Source organism: Oncorhynchus masou, unplaced genomic scaffold (assembly GCF_036934945.1).
Source record: "Oncorhynchus masou masou isolate Uvic2021 unplaced genomic scaffold, UVic_Omas_1.1 unplaced_scaffold_1072, whole genome shotgun sequence".
NCBI lineage: Eukaryota > Metazoa > Chordata > Actinopteri > Salmoniformes > Salmonidae > Oncorhynchus > Oncorhynchus masou.
The window spans coordinates 48608-69026 of record NW_027000430.1 but is presented as its reverse complement, the minus strand read 5'-3'; the positions used below and the strand labels follow the sequence as shown (position 1 = coordinate 69026).

The 20419-nt window shown below is 41.4% G+C and overlaps 1 protein-coding gene across 1 annotated transcript in view; it reads left to right on the top strand.

The window, feature by feature from the left end:
- LOC135529003 (transient receptor potential cation channel subfamily M member 1-like) overlaps window positions 1-20419 on the top strand; it is a 58244-nt gene that overhangs the window by 27254 nt on the left and 10571 nt on the right. Inside the window, exons 12-21 of the mRNA XM_064957963.1 lie at window positions 772-912; window positions 2743-2772; window positions 3148-3449; window positions 5240-5468; window positions 8343-8483; window positions 9388-9519; window positions 10626-10754; window positions 11805-12056; window positions 14886-15060; window positions 18618-18638. Of these exons, the coding sequence (XP_064814035.1) occupies window positions 772-912; window positions 2743-2772; window positions 3148-3449; window positions 5240-5468; window positions 8343-8483; window positions 9388-9519; window positions 10626-10754; window positions 11805-12056; window positions 14886-15060; window positions 18618-18638 (1552 nt within the window). The remainder of the gene's footprint in view (window positions 1-771; window positions 913-2742; window positions 2773-3147; window positions 3450-5239; window positions 5469-8342; window positions 8484-9387; window positions 9520-10625; window positions 10755-11804; window positions 12057-14885; window positions 15061-18617; window positions 18639-20419) is intronic.

Below are 20419 nucleotides of genomic sequence, written 5' to 3'. Positions count from 1 at the left end.
TATTGACCCCCTATAGCAAAGTGTTACCTAATATTGACCCCCTATAGTAGTGTTACCTAATACTGACCCCCTATAGTAAAGTGTTACCTAATATTGACCCCCTATAGCAAAGTGTTACCTGATATTGACCCCCTATAGCAAAGTGTTACCTCATATTGACCCCGTATAGTAGTGTTACCTGATATTGACCCCCTATAGTAGTGATACCTGATATTGACCCCCTATAGTAGTGTTACCTGATATTGACCCCCTATAGTAGTGATACCTAATATTGACCCCTATAGTAGTGTTACCTAATATTGACCCCCTATAGTAGTGTTACCTGATATTGACCCCCTATAGTAGTGATACCTGATATTGACCCCCTATAGTAGTGTTACCTGATATTGACCCCCTATAATAGTGATACCTGATATTGACCCCCTATAGTAGTGATACCTGATATTGACCCCCTATAGTAGTGTTACCTAATATTGACCCCGTATAGTAGTGTTACCTGATATTGACCCCCTATAGTAGTGATACCTAATATTGACCCCCTATAGTAGTGATACCTGATATTGACCCCCTATAGTAGTGATACCTGATATTGACCCCCTATAGTAATGTGTTACCTAATATTGACCCCCTATAGTAGTGTTACCTAATATTGACCCCGTATAGTAGTGTTACCTGATATTGACCCCTATAGTAATGTGTTACCTAATATTGACCCCTATAGTAATGTGGAAACAGTAACAGTATAATGATGATGGTTGTTTGGTGTTTCAGGGAAATCTTCCACCGGATTACCAGATCACCTTGATCGATATCGGATTGGTCCTGGAGTTCCTGATGGGCGGGGCCTATCGCTGTAACTACACCAGGAAACAGTTCCGCACCCTCTACAACAACCTCTACGGTTTAAAAAGAGTGAGGAGAAACACTCTCCCTTTACAGATCTGAATATAATATACTGAACAAAAATATAAACGCAACGTGTAAAGTGTTGATCCTATTTGTCATGAGCTGAAATAAAAGGTCCCCGAAATTTTTCATCCTCACGTAAAGCTTATTTCTCTTAATATATGTTGTCTATACATTTGTTTACCTCCCTGTTAATGAGTATTTCTCCTTTGCCAAGATAATCCATCCACCTGAGAGGTGTGGCATATCAAAAAAACGTATTTAACAGCATGATCATTACACAGGTGCACCTTGTGCTGGGGACACTAAAGGGCCACTCTAAAATGTGCAGTTTTGTCACACAACACAATGCCACAGATGTCTCAAGTTTTGAGCGAGCATGCAATTGGCATGCAGACTGCAGGAATGTCTTGCCAGAGAATTGAATGTTCATTTCTCTACCATAAGCCGCCTCCAACGTCATTTTAGAGAATTTGGCAGTACGTCCAACCGGCATCACAACCCCAGAGCACGTGTAACCACGCCAGCCCAGGACCTCCACATCCGGCTTCTTCTCCTGCAGGATCGTCTGAGACCAGCCAACCAGACAGCTGATGAAACTGTGGGTTTGCACAACCAATAGAATTTCTGCACAAACTGTCAGAAACCGTCTCAGGGAAGCTCATCTGCGTCCTCGTCGTCCTCAACGGGGTCTTGACCTGACTGCAGTTCGGCTTCATAACCGACTTCAGTTGGCAAATGCTCACCTTCGATGACCACTGGCACGCTGGAGAAGTGTGCTCTTCACGGATGAATCCCGGTTTCAACTGTACCGGGCAGATGGCAGATAGCGTGTATGGTGTTGTGTGGGCGAGTGGTTTGCTGATGTCAACGTTGTGAACAGAGTGCCCCATGGTGGCAGTGGTGTTATGGTATGGGGCAGGCATAAGCTGCGGAAAACAAACACAATAGAATTTTATCAATGGAAATTTGAATGCACGGAGATACCGTGACGAGATCTTGAGGCCCATTTTCTTGACATTCATCCGCCGCCATCACCTCATGTTTCAACATGATAATGCACTGCCCCGTTCACAAGGATCTGTACACAATTCCCGGATGCTGAAAAAGTCGCAGTTCTTCCATGGAAGATATGTTACCCACTGAGCATGTTTGGGATGCTCTGGATCGATGTGTACGACAGCTTGTTCCAGTTCCCGCAGCCATTGAAGAGCAGTGGGACAACATTCCACAGGCCACAATCAACAGCCTGATCAACTCTATGCGAAGGAGATGAGTCTCGCTGCATGAGGCAAATGGCGGTCACACCAGATACAGACCAATGCATGTCTGTATTCCCAGTCATGTGAAATCCATAGATTAGGGCCTAATGAATCAAATCAAATCAAATGTATTTATAAAGCCCTTTTTGCATCCGCCAATGTCACAAAGTGCAGAAACTCAACCTAAAACCCCAAACAGGAAGCAATGCAGACGTAGAAGCACATTATTTGAGATAAATAATGAGTTTATTTCAAATTGACTGATTTCCTTATATGAACTGTAACTCAGTAAAACCTTTGAAACTGTTGCGTGCTGCATTTAAATATTTTTGTTCAGTGTAATAATAACTTTAATAATATATAATATATAAAATGCTAATGCTAACATGAATGCTAATGCTAACATGAATGCTAATGCTAACATGAATGCTAATGCTAACATGAATGCTAATGCTAACATGAATGCTAATGTTAACATGAATGCTAATGCTAACATTAATGCTAATGCTAACATGAATGCTAATGTTAATCATGCTAATTAAATGCTGTCCCCATCCCCTGTTTTGTTTCACAGCCGAAAGCTTTAAAAATGTTAGGACTGGAGGTGAGTGTCTCGTCTTTCACTGAGCACCGTTGTTCTACTTAGCGACATTTTATATTTACATATTGTAACAACCCTGGGTTTATAAGCTCGGAAATCGACTCTGCCACACGAGCATGCTTTTGTGGCACAGTCGATAGCACGCTGGACTTCGGGCGAGAAGGTCGAGGGTTCGAGGCCTGCTCCCTGCTGTTTCATTACAACATCATCCACACCAATACAATAACCACTTGAATTAATTTCTGTATACAGGGGAGAATCCACTTAGTTTCCCATTGGTATCAATGCATGTCTAAGTAAACATTTGACTTCAGTGAAGTGAAGTGAAATTCGCCCTACACCCAATACTTCATATTTCTAATATCTGATTCATACCAGGACGACGAGCCTGGAGGAAAGAGCAAGAGTAAAGGGAAGAAGAAGAAGAAGAAGAAAGAGGAAGAGATCGACATCGATGTGGACGACCCGGAGGTCAGCCGCTTCCAGTACCCGTTCCATGAGCTGATGGTGTGGGCCGTTCTCATGAAGCGTCAGAAGATGGCTCTGTTCCTGTGGAAGAGGGGGGAAGAGGCCATGGCCAAAGCTCTGGTGGCCTGTAAGCTGTACAAGGCCATGGCCCACGAGTCGTCTCAGAGTGAACTGGTGGACGACATCTTCCAGGACCTGGAAAACAATTCCAAGTTAGTGAGGGGCTAGCTAGCAGAACGGTTTAGATTTAACAGTGTTGGGGTCAAGTTAGTGAGGGGTGAGCTAGCAGAAAGGTTTCAATCTAACAGTGTTGGGGTCAAGTTAGTGAGAGGCTAGCAAGCAGAAAGTTTTCAATCTAACAGTGTTGGGGTCAAGTTAGTGAGGGGCGAGCTGGCAGAACGGTTTCAATCTAACAGCGTTGGGATCAAGTTAGTGAAGGGCGAGCTAGCAGAACGGTTTCAATCTAACAGTGTCAAGTTAGTGAGGGGCGAGCTAGCAGAACGGTTTCAATCTAACAGCGTTGGGATCAAGTTAGTGAGGGGCGAGCTAGCAGAACGGTTTCAATCTAACAGTGTCAAGTTAGTGAGAGGCTAGCTAGCAGAAAGGTTTAGATTTAACAGTGTTGGGGTCAAGTTAGTGAGAGGCTAGCTAGCAGAACGTTTTCAATCTAACAGTGTTGGGGTCAAGTTAGTGAGGGGCGAGCTAGCAGAACGTTTTCAATCTAACAGTGTTGGGGTCGAGTTAGTGAGGGGCGAGCTAGCAGATCGGTTTCAATCTAACAGTTTTGGATTTCAAGTTAGTGAGGGGCTAGCTAGCAGAAAGGTTTTAATCTAACAGTGTCGGGGTCAAGTTAGTGAGGGGCTAGCTAGCAGAACGGTTTCAATCTAACTGTTTTGGATTTCAAGTTAGTGAGGGGCTAGCTAGCAGAAAGGTTTTAATCTAACAGTGTTGGGGTCAAGTTAGTGAGGGGCTAGCTAGCAGAACGTTTTCAATCTAACAGTGTCGGGGTCAAGTTAGTGAGGGGCTAGCTAGCAGAACGGTTTCAATCTAACTGTTTTGGATTTCAAGTTAGTGAGGGGCTAGCTAGCAGAAAGGTTTTAATCTAACAGTGTTGGGGTCAAGTTAGTGAGGGGCTAGCTAGCAGAATGGTTTAACAGTGTTGGGGTCAAGTTAGTGAGGGGCTAGCTAGCAGAAAGGTTTAACAGAGTTGGGGTCAAGTTAGTGAGGGGCTAGCTTGCAGAAAAGTTTAACAGTGTTGGGGTCAAGTTAGTGAGAGGCTAGCTAGCAGAAAGGTTTAGATTTAACAGTGTTGGGGTCAAGTTAGTGAGGGGCTAGCTAGCAGAACGTTTTCAATCTAACAGTGTTGGGGTCAAGTTAGTGAGGGGCTAGCTAGCAGAACGTTTTCAATCTAACAGTGTTGGGGTCAAGTTAGTGAGGGGCTAGCTAGCAGAAAGGTTTAACAGAGTTGGGGTCAAGTTAGTGAGGGGCTAGCTTGCAGAAAAGTTTAACAGTGTTGGGGTCAAGTTAGTGAGAGGCTAGCTAGCAGAAAGGTTTAGATTTAACAGTGTTGGGGTCGAGTTAGTGAGGGGCGAGCTAGCAGAACGGTTTCAATCTAACAGTTTTGGATTTCAAGTTAGTGAGGGGCTAGCTAGCAGAAAGGTTTTAATCTAACAGTGTCGGGGTCAAGTTAGTGAGGGGCTAGCTAGCAGAAAGGTTTAGATTTAAGTGTTGGGTTCAAGTTAGAGGGGCGAGCTAGCAGAACGTTTTCAATCTAACAGTGTTGGGGTCAAGTTAGTGAGGGGCTAGCTAGCAGAACGTTTTCAATCTAACAGTGTTGGGGGCAAGTTAGTGAGGGGCTAGCTAGCAGAACGGTTTCAATCCAACAGCATTGGGATCACGTTAGTGAGGAAATTCAGGAAGCAACTCAAATTCCAAATAAGAAAATTGGAATTGTAAATGGAATTGACCCCTAAGCACAACGTCTTCCTTCTTCCCTCCTCAGAGAGTTTGGCCAGCTGGCCTACGAGCTCCTAGACCAGTCCTATAAGCACGATGAGCAGGTGGCCATGAAACTACTGACCTATCAGCTAAAGAACTGGAGCAACTCTACCTGCCTGAAACTGGCTGTAGCCGCCAAGCACAGAGACTTCATCGCCCACACCTGCAGTCAGATGCTGCTCACTGATATGTGGATGGGATGTCTGAGAATGGGCAAGAGGAACGGGTTCAAGGTGGGTTATAGACCTGTTATGGCAAGGTGTTCCCCTAGGGGAACTCCACCCCCCATTCAGCTGTAAAGGTGGCGCAGGGAATTCAAAAATATTCTTTAGAAATATTTAACTTTCACACATTAACAAGTCCAATACAGCAAATGAAAGATAAACATCTTGTTCATCTACCCATCATGTCCGATTTTTTAATTGTTTTACAGCGAAAACACAACATATATTTATGGTAGACCACCACTAGGGGAACTCCACCCCCCATTCAGCTGAAAAGGTGTAAAAAATACTGCCCCCTAACCCCAACAAGTTTTAAAGACCTGAACATGGCCAAGCGATAGCAGAGAGCCAATCAGCCCATTTTACCTGTGACTGTATTCATGATACATCACTGCTTCCTGTGTCTTATTGCTTTCATAAAACTGTTACATTTTACATTAGGCTAACACACTGGTCACACTTTACATTAGGCTAACACACTGGTCACACTTTACATTAGGCTAACACACTGGTCACACTTTACATTAGGCTAACACACTGGTCACACTTTACATTAGGCTAACACATTGGTAACATTTTACATTAGGCTAACACACTGGTCACACTTTACATTAGGCTAACACACTGGTCACACTTTACATTAGGCTAACACACTGGTCACACTTTACATTAGGCTAACACACTGGTCACATTTTACATTAGGCTAACACACTGGTCACACTTTACATTAGGCTAACACACTGGTCACACTTTACATTAGGCTAACACACTGGTCACACTTTACATTAGGCTAACACACTGGTCACACTTTACATTAGGCTAACACACTGGTCACACTTTACATTAGGCTAACACACTGGTCACACTTTACATTAGGCTAACACATTGGTCACACTTTACATTAGGCTAACACATTGGTAACATTTTACATTAGGCTAACACATTGGTAACATTTTACATTAGGCTAACACACTGGTCACACTTTACATTAGGCTAACACATTGGTCACACTTTACATTAGGCTAACACATTGGTAACATTTTACATTAGGCTAACACATTGGTAACATTTTACATTAAGCTAACACATTGGTAACATTTTACATTAGGCTAACACATTGGTAACATTTTACATTAGGCTAACACATTGGTAACATTTTACATTAGGCTAACACACTGGTCACACTTTACATTAGGCTAACACACTGGTCACACTTTACATTAGGCTAACACACTGGTCACAGTTTACATTAGGCTAACACACTGGTCACATTTTACATTAGGCTAACACACTGGTCACATTTTACATTAGGCTAACACACTGGTCACACTTTACATTAGGCTAACACACTGGTCACACTTTACATTAGGCTAACACACTGGTCACACTTTACATTAGGCTAACACACTGGTCACATTTTACATCAGGCTAACACATTGGTAACATTTTACATTAGGCTAACACATTGGTCACACTTTACATTAGGCTAACACATTGGTCACACTTTACATTAGGCTAACACATTGGTCACATTTTACATTAGGCTAACACATTGGTCACACTTTACATTAGGCTAACACACTGGTAACATTTTACATTAGGCTAACACACTGGTCACACTTTACATTAGGCTAACACACTGGTCACACTTTACATTAGGCTAACACACTGGTCACACTTTACATTAGGCTAACACATTGGTCACACTTTACATTAGGCTAACACATTGGTAACATTTTACATTAGGCTAACACACTGGTCACACTTTACATTAGGCTAACACATTGGTCACACTTTACATTAGGCTAACACACTGGTCACACTTTACATTAGGCTAACACACTGGTCACACTTTACATTAGGCTAACACATTGGTCACACTTTACATTAGGCTAACACATTGGTAACATTTTACATTAGGCTAACACACTGGTCACACTTTACATTAGGCTAACACATTGGTCACACTTTACATTAGGCTAACACACTGGTCACACTTTACATTAGGCTAACACACTGGTCACACTTTACATTAGGCTAACACATTGGTCACATTTTACATTAGGCTAACACATTGGTAACATTTTACATTAGGCTAACACATTGGTAACATTTTACATTAGGCTAACACATTGGTAACATTTTACATTAGGCTAACACATTGGTAACATTTTACATTAGGCTAACACATTGGTAACATTTTACATTAGGCTAACACATTGGTAACATTTTACATTAGGCTAACACATTGGTAACATTTTACATTAGGCTAACACATTGGTAACATTTTACATTAGGCTAACACATTGGTAACATTTTACATTAGGCTAACACATTGGTAACATTTTACATTAGGCTAACACATTGGTAACATTTTACATTAGGCTAACACATTGGTAACACTTTACATTAGGCTAACACATTGGTCACACTTTACATTAGGCTAACACATTGGTCACACTTTACATTAGGCTAACACATTGGTAACACTTAACATTAGGCTAACACATTGGTAACATTTTACATTAGGCTAACACATTGGTCACACTTTACATTAGGCTAACACATTGGTCACACTTTACATTAGGCTAACACACTGGTCACACTTTACATTAGGCTAACACATTGGTAACATTTTACATTAGGCTAACACACTGGTCACACTTTACATTAATGTTTACTCAATGTAAAGTATTTGAGTATAAGGTATACTTTATACTAGGTTTGCAAATTATTTATAAGGAGTTTATAGGCCGTTATGAATTGGTTTATAGATGGCTTATAAATACGTAATACACTAATAACTAGTCGAGAATGTGTGGTTTTGTGTCATTTCGGTGCTTGAGACAAATAGCAGTCCAACTGTAATCCTTCTACTCTCAGGTGATATTTGGCATAATTTTCCCACCTTCGATTCTCCTCATGGATTTTCGACTCGGGGAGGAAGTGACATGTCAAGCCCCAGCGGAGAACGAAGAAGAAGCCAAGGACAAAGACGATGACAACAAATCCAGCAAGGTGAACGCTGACAGTCAAGCAATCTGATTGGTTGATTGATTGATTGATTGGTCGGTCGGTCATCAGTGGATTGCTTGATTGGTTTATCTGTTTTTTTTAATAATACTTAATACTACTTTACATTTAATCCTGTATGTAAATTCATGGCGGTTGTTTCTGTCGACCATGCTTTCAGGAAGTGAATGTAAATTCATGGCGGTTGTTTCTGTCGACCATGCTTTCAGGAAGTGAATGTAAATTCATGACGGTTGTTTCTGTCGACCATGCTTTCAGGAAGTGAATGTAAATTCATGGCGGTTGTTTCTGTCGAACATGCTTTCAAGAAGTGAATGTAAATTCATGGCGGTTGTTTCTGTCGACCATGCTTTCAGGAAGTGAATGTAAATTCATGGCGGTTGTTTCTGTCGAACATGCTTTCAAGTTGTGAACGTAAATTCATGGCGGTTGTTTCTGTCGAACATGCTTTCAAGAAGTGAATGTAAATTCATGGCGGTTGTTTCTGTCGAACACGCTTTCAGGAAGTGAATGTAAATTAATGGCGGTTGTTTCTGTCGACCATGCTTTCAGGAAGTGAATGTAAATTAATGGCGGTTGTTTCTGTCGACCATGCTTTCAGGAAGTGAATGTAAATTCATGGCGGTTGTTTCTGTCGACCATGCTTTCAGGAAGTGAATGTAAATTCATGGCGGTTGTTTCTGTCGACCATGCTTTCAGGAAGTGAATGTAAATTCATGGCGGTTGTTTCTGTCGAACATGCTTTCAGGAAGTGAATGTAAATTCATGGCGGTTGTTTCTGTCGAACACGCTTTCAGGAAGTGAATGTAAATTCATGGCGGTTGTTTCTGTCGACCATGCTTTCAGGAAGTGAATGTAAATTCATGGCGGTTGTTTCTGTCGACCATGCTTTCAGGAAGTGAATGCTGATGCGGTGTCCAGAAAGGGGGATGAAGAAGAAAGCGCCGTAAAAAAGAGAAGAGTTCCAATCGGAAAGAAGATCTATGAATTCTACAACACTCCTTTCACCAAATTCTGGTTCAACACAGCAAGTAGACTTTAAATACAACTAAAAAGAAAGAAATGTTATTTAAGAAGCATTTCTCAACACCACACACTTTGGAAATGTACTTTTGGGAAAACTTGGTTTCAAATAGACCTTATCCACAGATAATATAATACTATTTAATATAATGATAATATGATATCAGCTAATGGTGATCTGAAGATGTGTGATTATTGATCGACAGCACTTTGTCTTGTGTCCTAAAACACCACTACTGCCCGACCTCTGGTCTTGTGTCCTAAAACACCACTGCTGCCCGACCTCTGGTCTTGTGTCCTAAAACACCACTGCTGCCCGACCTCTGGTCTTGTGTCCAAAAACACCACTGCTGCCCCCACCTCTGGTCTTGTGTCCTAAAACACCACTGCTGCCCGACCTCTGGTCTTGTGTCCTAAAACACCACTGCTGCCCGACCTCTGGTCTTGTGTCCTAAAACACCACTACTGCCCCCACCTCTGGTCTTGTGTCCTAAAACACCACTGCTGCCCCCACCTCTGGTCTTGCGTCCTAAAACACCACTACTGCCCCGACCTCTGGTCTTGTGTCCTAAAACACGACTGCTGCCCCCACCTCTGGTCTTGTGGCCTAAAACACCACTGCTGCCCGACCTCTGGTCTTGTGTCCTAAAACACCACTGCTGCCCGACCTCTGGTCTTGTGTCCAAAAACACCACTGCTGCCCCCACCTCTGGTCTTGTGTCCTAAAACACCACTGCTGCCCGACCTCTGGTCTTGTGTCCTAAAACACCACTGCTGCCCGACCTCTGGTCTTGTGTCCTAAAACACCACTACTGCCCCGACCTCTGGTCTTGTGTCCTAAAACACCACTGCTGCCCGACCTCTGGTCTTGTGGCCTAAAACACCACTGCTGCCCGACCTCTGGTCTTGTGTCCTAAAACACCACTACTGCCGACCTCTGGTCTTGTGTCCAAAAACACCACTGCTGCCCGACCTCTGGTCTTGTGTCCTAAAACACCACTACTGCCCCCACCTCTGGTCTTGTGGCCTAAAACACCACTACTGCCCCCACCTCTGATCTTGTGTTCATGTTCTCCTAAAAGCTCCGAGCTGTTTTCTGTGTCTCCTCAGATCTCCTACCTGGCCTACCTGTGTTTGTACAACTACATCATCCTGGTCAAGATGGAACGCTGGCCGTCCCTGCAGGAGTGGATCGTCATCTCTTACATCATCACTCTGGGAATGGAGAAAGTCAGACAGGTAACGTCTCACATCATCACAGTCAGACAGGTAACGTCTCAGACAGGTAACGTCTCACACCATCACAGTCAGACAGGTAACGTCTCAGACAGGTAACGTCTCACATCATCACAGTCAGACAGGTAACGTCTCACATCATCACAGTCAGACAGGTAACGTCTCAGACAGGTAACGTCTCACATCATCACAGTCAGACAGGTAACGTCTCATATCATCACAGTCAGGCAGGTAACGTCTCACATCTTCACAGTCAGACAGGTAACGTCTCACATCTTCACAGTCAGGCAGGTAACGTCTCACATCATCACAGTCAGACAGGTAACGTCTCACATCATCACAGTCAGACAGGTAACGTCTCACATCATCACAGTCAGACAGGTAACGTCTCATATCATCACAGTCAGACAGGTAACGTCTCAGACAGGTAACGTCTCACATCATCACAGTCAGACAGGTAACGTCTCACATCATCACAGTCAGGCAGGTAACGTCTCAGACAGGTAACGTCTCACATCTTCACAGTCAGGCAGGTAATGTCTCATATCATCACAGTCAGGCAGGTAACGTCTCACATCTTCACAGTCAGACAGGTAACGTCTCATATCATCACAGTCAGGCAGGTAACGTCTCACATCTTCACAGTCAGGCAGGTAACGTCTCACACCATCACAGTCAGACAGGTAACGTCTCACACCATCACAGTCAGACAGGTAACGTCTCACATCATCACAGTCAGAAAGGTAACGTCTCAGAGAGGTAACGTCTCACATCATCACAGTCAGAAAGGTAACGTCTCAGAGAGGTAATGTCTCACACCATCACAGTCAGACAGGTAACGTCTCACATCGTCACCCTGCGACTGGAGAAAATTAGAAAGGGAATGTCTAGAACAATTCAAGAAATGTACAGTATGATGGGTCCTCAAGTTAAAAAAAAAGACCGGTGTGAGGGCCTCCAGGGAAAATATGGGTCGATGTAGGGGTCTTACGCCCAGGCCTGATTTATCGGTTCTGATCCTAGTCCGTCCCTGCTGTTGCTGCCCCAATACAGATCCTGATGTCAGAGCCGGGGAAGCTGAAGCAGAAGATCAACGTTTGGGCCGAAGAGTACTGGAACATCACAGACGCGGCGGCCATCTTTACCTTCCTCCTGGGCCTGATGCTGAGGCTGCAGAGCGAGCCCCTGTTGGGCATCGGACGGGTCATCTACTGCGTGGACATCATCTTCTGGTACATCAGGGTGCTCGACATCTTCGGGGTCAACAAGTACCTGGGACCCTACGTCATGATGATCGGGAAAATGGTGAGGCTTCGGTTTGGTTTTGACTGTCTTGGCTGGCTATTGTAATATGAAATGTGTGTGTATATATAGGTAAATGTGTGTGTTTAAACAGGTAACTGTCAAAATAAAGGAAACGCCAACATAAAGTGTGTTTATAGGGGCGTTGGGTCACCACCAGTCAGAACAGCTTCAATGCACCTTGTCATAGATTCTACGAGTGTCTGGAACTCTATTGGAGGGATGAGACACCATTCTATTGGAGGGATGAGGCACCATTCTATTGGAGGGATGAGACACCATTCTATTGGAGGGATGAGGCACCATTCTATTGGAGGGATGAGACACCATTCTTCAACGATAAATTCCATCATTTGGTGTTTTGTTGATGGTGGTGGAAAACACTGGTCTCAGTCACTGCTCCAGAATCATAAGTGTGTTAAATTGGGTTGAGATCTGGTGAGACGACCACGTCCTATGGTTTTACCTCGTTTTCATGCTCATCGAACCATGAGGCCTATTTGAAAGGTTATGCTACACAGACCATGTTTATCCGTTTAAACCTGGAGCCTGGTACACGGTTCACAACGACAGGACCGTTGGCATCACGCTTCCATGATTAGTGAGGATCATTAGAGTAGATTTATAGAACGACTGGTCAACCCCCTATTGTACACTTTTCTCACCAATATTTTATGCCTTGAACAATTGAATATGGCATCTTTTAGGAAGAATCAAACTACTGTATTTTTGATTCAACAATATACAGTGGGGGAAAAAAGTATTTAGTCAGCCACCAATTGTGCAAGTTCTCCCACTTATAAAGATATATATAATATAAATATATATCCCATTTAGCAGACGCTTTTGTCCAAAGCGACTTACAAGTCGGCTGGGGCCACTACTTTTACATATGGGTGGTCCCAGCGGGAATCGAACCCACGACGCTTGGCGTTGCAAGCGCCATGCTCTACCGACTGAGCCACACAGGACCCTATGATGAGAGAGGCCTGTAATTTCCATCATAGGTTCACTTCAACTCTGACAGACAAAATGAGGAAAGAAAATCCAGAAAATCACATTGTAGGATTTTTTATGAATTTATTTGCAAATTACGGTGGAAAATAAGTATTTTACAACTGACAGGTTGTGTTCTATGTCCTCTAGATGACTGACATGTTGTGTTCTATGTCCTCCAGATGACTGACATATTGTGTTCTATGTCCTCTAGATGACTGACATGTTGTGTTCTATGTCCTCTAGATGACTGACATGTTGTGTTCTATGTCCATGTTGTGTTCTATGTCCTCCTGATGACTGACATGTTGTGTTCTATGTCCTCTATATGACTGACAGGTTGTGTTCTATGTCCTCTATATGACTGACAGGTTGTGTTCTATGTCCTCTATATGACTGACAGGTTGTGTTCTATGTCCTCTATATGACTGACATGTTGTGTTCTATGTCCTCTAGATGACTGACATGTTGTGTTCTATGTCCTCTATATGACTGACAGGTTGTGTTCTATGTCCTCTATATGACTGACATGTTGTGTTCTATGTCCTCCAGATGACTGACATGTTGTGTTCTATGTCCTCCAGATGACTGACATGTTGTGTTCTATGTCCTCTATATGACTGACAGGTTGTGATCTATGTCCTCCAGATGACTGACAGGTTGTGTTCTATGTCCTCTAGATGACTGACATGTTGTGTTCTATGTCCTCTATATGACTGACAGGTTGTGTTCTATGTCCTCTATATGACTGACATGTTGTGTTCTATGTCCTCCAGATGACTGACATGTTGTGTTCTATGTCCTCTAGATGACTGACATGTTGTGTTCTATGTCCTCTATATGACTGACAGGTTGTGTTCTATGTCCTCTATATGACTGACATGTTGTGTTCTATGTCCTCCAGATGACTGACATGTTGTGTTCTATGTCCTCCAGATGACTGACATGTTGTGTTCTATGTCCTCTATATGACTGACAGGTTGTGATCTATGTCCTCTATATGACTGACATGTTGTGTTCTATGTCCTCTAGATGACTGACATGTTGTGTTCTATGTCCTCTATATGACTGACAGGTTGTGTTCTATGTCCTCTATATGACTGACATGTTGTGTTCTATGTCCTCCAGATGACTGACATGTTGTGTTCTATGTCCTCCAGATGACTGACATGTTGTGTTCTATGTCCTCTATATGACTGACAGGTTGTGATCTATGTCCTCCAGATGACTGACAGGTTGTGTTCTATGTCCTCTAGATGACTGACATGTTGTGTTCTATGTCCTCTAGATGACTGACATGTTGTGTTCTATGTCCTCTATATGACTGACATGTTGTGTTCTATGTCCTCTAGATGACTGACATGTTGTGTTCTATGTCCTCTAGATGACTGACATGTTGTGTTCTATGTCCTCTATATGACTGACATGTTGTGTTCTATGTCCTCTAGATGACTGACATGTTGTGTTCTATGTCCTCTAGATGACTGACATGTTGTGTTCTATGTCCTCTAGATGACTGACATGTTGTGTTCTATGTCCTCCACATGACTGACATGTTGTGTTCTATGTCCTCTAGATGACTGACATGTTGTGTTCTATGTCCTCTAGATGACTGACATGTTGTGTTCTATGTCCATGTTGTGTTCTATGTCCTCCAGATGACTGACATGTTGTGTTCTATGTCCTCTATATGACTGACATGTTGTGTTCTATGTCCTCCAGATGGCTGACATGTTGTGTTCTATGTCCATGTTGTGTTCTATGTCCTCTATATGACTGACATGTTGTGTTCTATGTCCTCTAGATGACTGACATGTTGTGTTCTACGTCCTCTAGATGATTGACATGTTGTACTTCGTGGTGATCATGCTGGTGGTGTTGATGAGTTTCGGCGTGGCGCGGCAGGCCATCCTGCACCCTGATGAGATCCCAACATGGCGTCTGGCCAGGAACATCTTCTACATGCCCTACTGGATGATCTATGGGGAAGTGTTCGCTGACTCCATAGACCGTAAGAGTAGCATTAATAGTAAGATTCTGTTTCCTGTTTCATGGGCGGATGATCAATTCAACCCTAATCCCATGATGGTTGTGTGTTGTCGTTGTCTCAATCCCAATGGAACCAACCTGGTGTTCTGGTCCTAATCTCTGTAGTCTCATTCCCAGTGGAACAAACCTGGTGTTCTGGTCCTAATCTCTGTAGTCTCATTCCCAGTGGAACAAACCTGGTGTTCTGGTCCTAATCTCTGTAGTCTCATTCCCAGTGGAACAAACCTGGTGTTCTGGTCCTAATCTCTGTAGTCTCATTCCCAGTAGAACAAACCTGGTGTTCTGGTCCTAATCTCTGTAGTCTCAATCCCAGTAGAACAATCCTGGTGTTCTGGTCCTAATCTCTGTAGTCTCATTCCCAGTAGAACAAACCTGGTGTTCTGGTCCTAATCTCTGTAGTCTCATTCCCAGTAGAACAAACCTGGTGTTCTGGTCCTAATCTCTGTAGTCTCATTCCCAGTGGAACAAACCTGGTGTTCTGGTCCTAATCTCTGTAGTCTCATTCCCAGTGGAACAAACCTGGTGTTCTGGTCCTAATCTCTGTGGTCTCATTCCCAGTAGAACAAACCTGGTGTTCTGGTCCTAATCTCTGTAGTCTCTGTGAAGCCTCTCCATCTGTTCTACTCTCACCCTTGGCCTGCTCCTCTCCTCCCGCGTTGACTACTATTGTGATTGTGTGTGTGTGTGTGTGTGTGTGTGTGTGTGTGTGTGTGTGTGTGTGTGTGTGTGTGTGTGTGTGTGTGTGTGTGTGTGTGTGTGTGTGTGTGTGTGTGTGTGTGTTGTCCTTTACTTCCACTGCTGGTTGACTAACCCAATAACACTCAATTTAATTCCTAATGATATAACCTTGGTCACTAACCCAATAACAATCAATTTAATTCCTAATGATATAACCTTGGTCACTAACCCAATAACAATCAATTTAATTCCTAATGATATAACCTTGGTCACTAACCCAATAACAATCAATTTAATTCCTAGTGATATAACCTTGGTCACTAACCCAATAACAATCAATTTAATTCCTCATGATATAACCTTGGTCACTAACCCAATAACAATCCATTTAATTCCTAGTGATATAACCTTGGTCACTAACACAGTTTAATTCCTAATGATATAACCTTGGTCACTAACCCAATAACAATCCATTTAATTCCTCATGATATAACCTGTCACACTATAATAATATCCACGATCTAAATACAGTCACGTATTGGTTTAATAACACAGACTCCAGATATTAAAGACTTGATGTACCTCTACATATAGACAGATGTCTATGACAGTGTGTTGGAGACAGTGTGTTGGAGACAGTGTGTTGGAGACAGTGTGTTGGAGACAAGTGACAGTGTGTTGGAGACAGTGTGTTGGTGACAGTGTGTTGGAGACAGTGTGTTGGAGACAGTGTGTTGGAGACAGGTGACAGTGTGTTGGAGACAGTGTGTTGGTGACAGTGTGTTGGAGACAGTGTGTTGGAGACAGGTGACAGTGTGTTGGTGACAGTGTGTTGGAGACAGGTGACAGTGTGTTGGAGACAGTGTGTTGGTGACAGTGTGTTGGAGACAGTGTGTTGGAGACAGTGTTTTGGAGACAGTATGTTGGTGGCAGTGTGCTGGAGACAGGTGACAGTGTGTTGGAGACAGTGTGTTGGAGACAGGTGACAGTGTGTTGGTGACAGTGTGTTGGAGACAGTGTGTTGGAGACAGGTGACAGTGTGTTGGTGACAGTGTGTTGGAGACAGTGTGTTGGAGACAGTGTGTTGGTGACAGTGTGTTAAAATGGTATAGTATTTAAAATGGTAAAGTATTTAAAATGGTATAGTATTTAAAATGGTAAAGTATTTAAAATGGTATAGTATTTAAAATGGTATAGTATTTAAAATGGTATAGTATTTAAAACGGTAAAGTATTTAAAATGGTATAGTATTTAAAACGGTAAAGTATTTAAAACGGTAAAGTATTTAAAATGGTAAAGTATTTAAAATGGTATAGTATTTAAAACAGTATAGTACTTCAAATGGTATAGTATTTCAAATGGTATAGTATTTCAAATGGTAAAGTATTTCAAATGGTAAAGTATATAAAATGGTAAAGTATTTAAAATGGTAAAGTATTTAAAATTGTATAGTATTTAAAATGGTATAGTATTTCAAATGGTATAGTATTTCAAATGCTATAGTATTTAAAATGGTATAGTATTTAAAACGGTATAGTATTTAAAATGGTATAGTATTTAAAACGGTATAGTACTTAAAATGGTATAGTATTTAAAACGGTATAGTATTTAAAACAGTATAGTATTTAAAATGGTATAGTATTTCAAATGGTATAGTATTTAAAACGGTATAGTATTTAAAACGGTATAGTATTTAAAACGGTATAGTATTTAAAATGGTATAGTATTTCAAATGGTATAGTATTTAAAACGGTATAGTACTTAAAATGGTATAGTATTTCAAATGGTATAGTATTTCAAATGGTATAGTATTTAAAACGGTATAGTACTTAAAATGGTATAGTATTTCAAATGGTATAGTATTTAAAATGGTATAGTATTTAAAACGGTATAGTACTTAAAATGGTATAGTATTTAAAACGGTAAAGTCCTCCATGAATTATAACTAACATTAAAACTAACTCTCCATATTGTTTGTGTAAGTAAAATGACCAATGATGCATATTGATTTATCCTTAATAAGTGATCCCACTAACAAGAAAGTGTGTTTCTTCTCTTCACAAATGGAAAAGGATTGGTCCTCTTTTTTCAAGTGATCATCTGCCTGCTAGAGATACTGTGTGGTATTCCAAAGTGCACCCTATTCCCTATGTAGTGCACTCTTTTTGACCAGAGGCAATGAGGGAATAGGGTGCCCCTTTGGGATGACGTCACTAATTCAGATAGTAATAGGTGTTGTGGTTTTAGTCTCTGCCCAGAGGAAGACAAACCAGTCCCGCATGGAGGAGTCTAATCACATTTTCATAACTGTACAATCCAAGCAATCCATTATAAAACTCTATAGACGGTATAGACACAGCAACATCGACCAGAGATCAGAAACCAATATAGCTACAGATCTGAAATATTGGATGGGATCCAAGCATTCTACGGCAATGGATCATCTCTATTATTAATCGATTTGATTGGTGAGCAAACTAATGGGATCCAATAAATGTTACTGGAGTGAAAATTGAAGGGATGATTATAATTATTTTGTATTACATTGCTTTCAATTTAATCAAAATGATTTTAATCAAATCCTACTCAACGGAGAGGCACGGTCCTCCTCTCGGCAGACTCATGTTGGTTATTGATTATTAGTTTTGGTTGTTGTTGTTGTACTGTTGTTCTCTTCTGTTTCTCTGATTTTTCTCTCTCTCTCTCTCTGTCTGTCTCTCTCTCTCTCTCTCTGTCTCTCTCTCTCTCTTTCTCTCTATATCTTTCTCTCTCTCTCCTTTCTCTTTGTCTCCCTGTCTCTCTATCTCCTTTTTCCACTTCCATCACATGGTTGATTGGTAGTCTATGCAATGGAAATCAATCGTAAGTATCTAATTGTACAATACACTCATACAATCCTACATGATGTACTACCGCAGTACAAAATATAATGGACAAAACCAGCGTTTTGCTTTTATATCAAACGATTCAATTGATTCAGGCAAACAAATCAAATTTAGATCAATTGATTCAGGCGAACTAATCAAATTTAGATCAATTGATTCAGGCGAACTAATCAAATTTAGATCAATTGATTCAGGCGAACTAATCAAATTTAGATCAATTGAAAAATACAGCAAAGGTACAAGTTGTTTTCGCCATTCATTCTGGTAGTATTAATTCCCTGCTGGAAGGGCCCTTTGGGGTTTGGAAAAGAGTGTTATTAAGAATATATTGTAAAAAAAAAAATACATTGCCATAGTAGCCTATCGAAGTAATTGTCAGGACCCGGTTACGAACCTGGGTCTCCGGAGTGAGAAACAGTCACTTAACCAACTGAGCCACGAATAGTCAGCGGAACCCAGAAGATGAGGCAGACACAGCAGTACTTAAGACGGTGTATTTAATAAAGTAAAAAAGGAGAAGTCCTTCAATACAAAAAATGGCAAATCCAAAAGGTGGTAGGAATAGCACAAAAAAGCCTCAAGAGATACTCAAGAACAAAAACAGAATTCCACAAGAGCATCCACCGGAATCGACAAGAATACACAGAACACTAGGGCTGGGTGCTAACATACAAACACAGAGCACAGAACTGAGGGAAACTAAGGGTTTAAATACAATCAGGGAAACGAGGCACAGGTGCAAATAATAATGGGGAACAAGGGAAAAAACATAAGGTCAAAAAGCACAATGGGGGCATCTAGTGACCAAAACCCGGAACAACCCTGGCCAAATCCTGACAGTAATCAGACCAGATATTTTAATATATTTCACTTGGACTATATTTCACTGTTTTGCTTAAGTAAAACTTTTTCAGAAATTCTTCGATTACCATGAAAATACTTTTAAAGAGCTGGCGAAAGTCACAATTTTCTTCATGGCAAAGTACCATCTAGTAGTTGTAGTAGTAGTAGTAGTAGTAGTAGTAGTAACAGTAGTAGTAGTCGTTGTTGTAGTAGTAGTAGTAGTAGTAGTGTTGTAGTAGTAGTAGTAACACTAGTATTAGTAGTAGTAGTAGTGTTGTAGAAGTAGTAGTAACACTAGTATTAGTAGTAGTAGTAGTAGTAGTAGTAGTAGTAGTAACAGTAGTAGTAGTCGTTGTTGTAGTAGTAGCAGTATTAGTAGTATTAGTAGTAGTAGTAGTAGTGTTGTAGTAGTAGTAGTAACACTAGTATTAGTAGTAGTAGTAGTAGTGTAGTAGTAGTAGTAACAGTAGTAGTAGTAGTAGTAGTAGTAGTAGTAGTAGTAGTAGCAGCATTAGTATAGTAGTAGTAGTAGTAGTAGTAGTAGTAGTAGTAGTAGTAGTAGTAGTAGTAGTAGTAGCAGTAGTAGTAGTAGTGTAGTATTATTAGTAGTAGTAGTACTAGTAGCAGTAGTAGTAGTGTAGTAGTACTAGTACCAGTAGTAGTAGTAGTGTAGTATAAGTAGCAGCAGTAGTAGTAGTAGTGTAGTAGTAGTAACAGTAGTAATAGTAGTAGTAGTAGTAGTAGTAGTAGTAGTATTAGTAGTAGTAGTATCAGGAGTAGTAGTAGTAGTAGTAGTAGTATTGGTATTAGTATTAGTAGTGGTAGTATTAGTAGCAGTAGCTGTAGTAGTAGTATCAGTATCAGTAGTAGTAGTAGTATTAGTATTAGTAGTATCAGTATTAGTAGTAGTAGTAG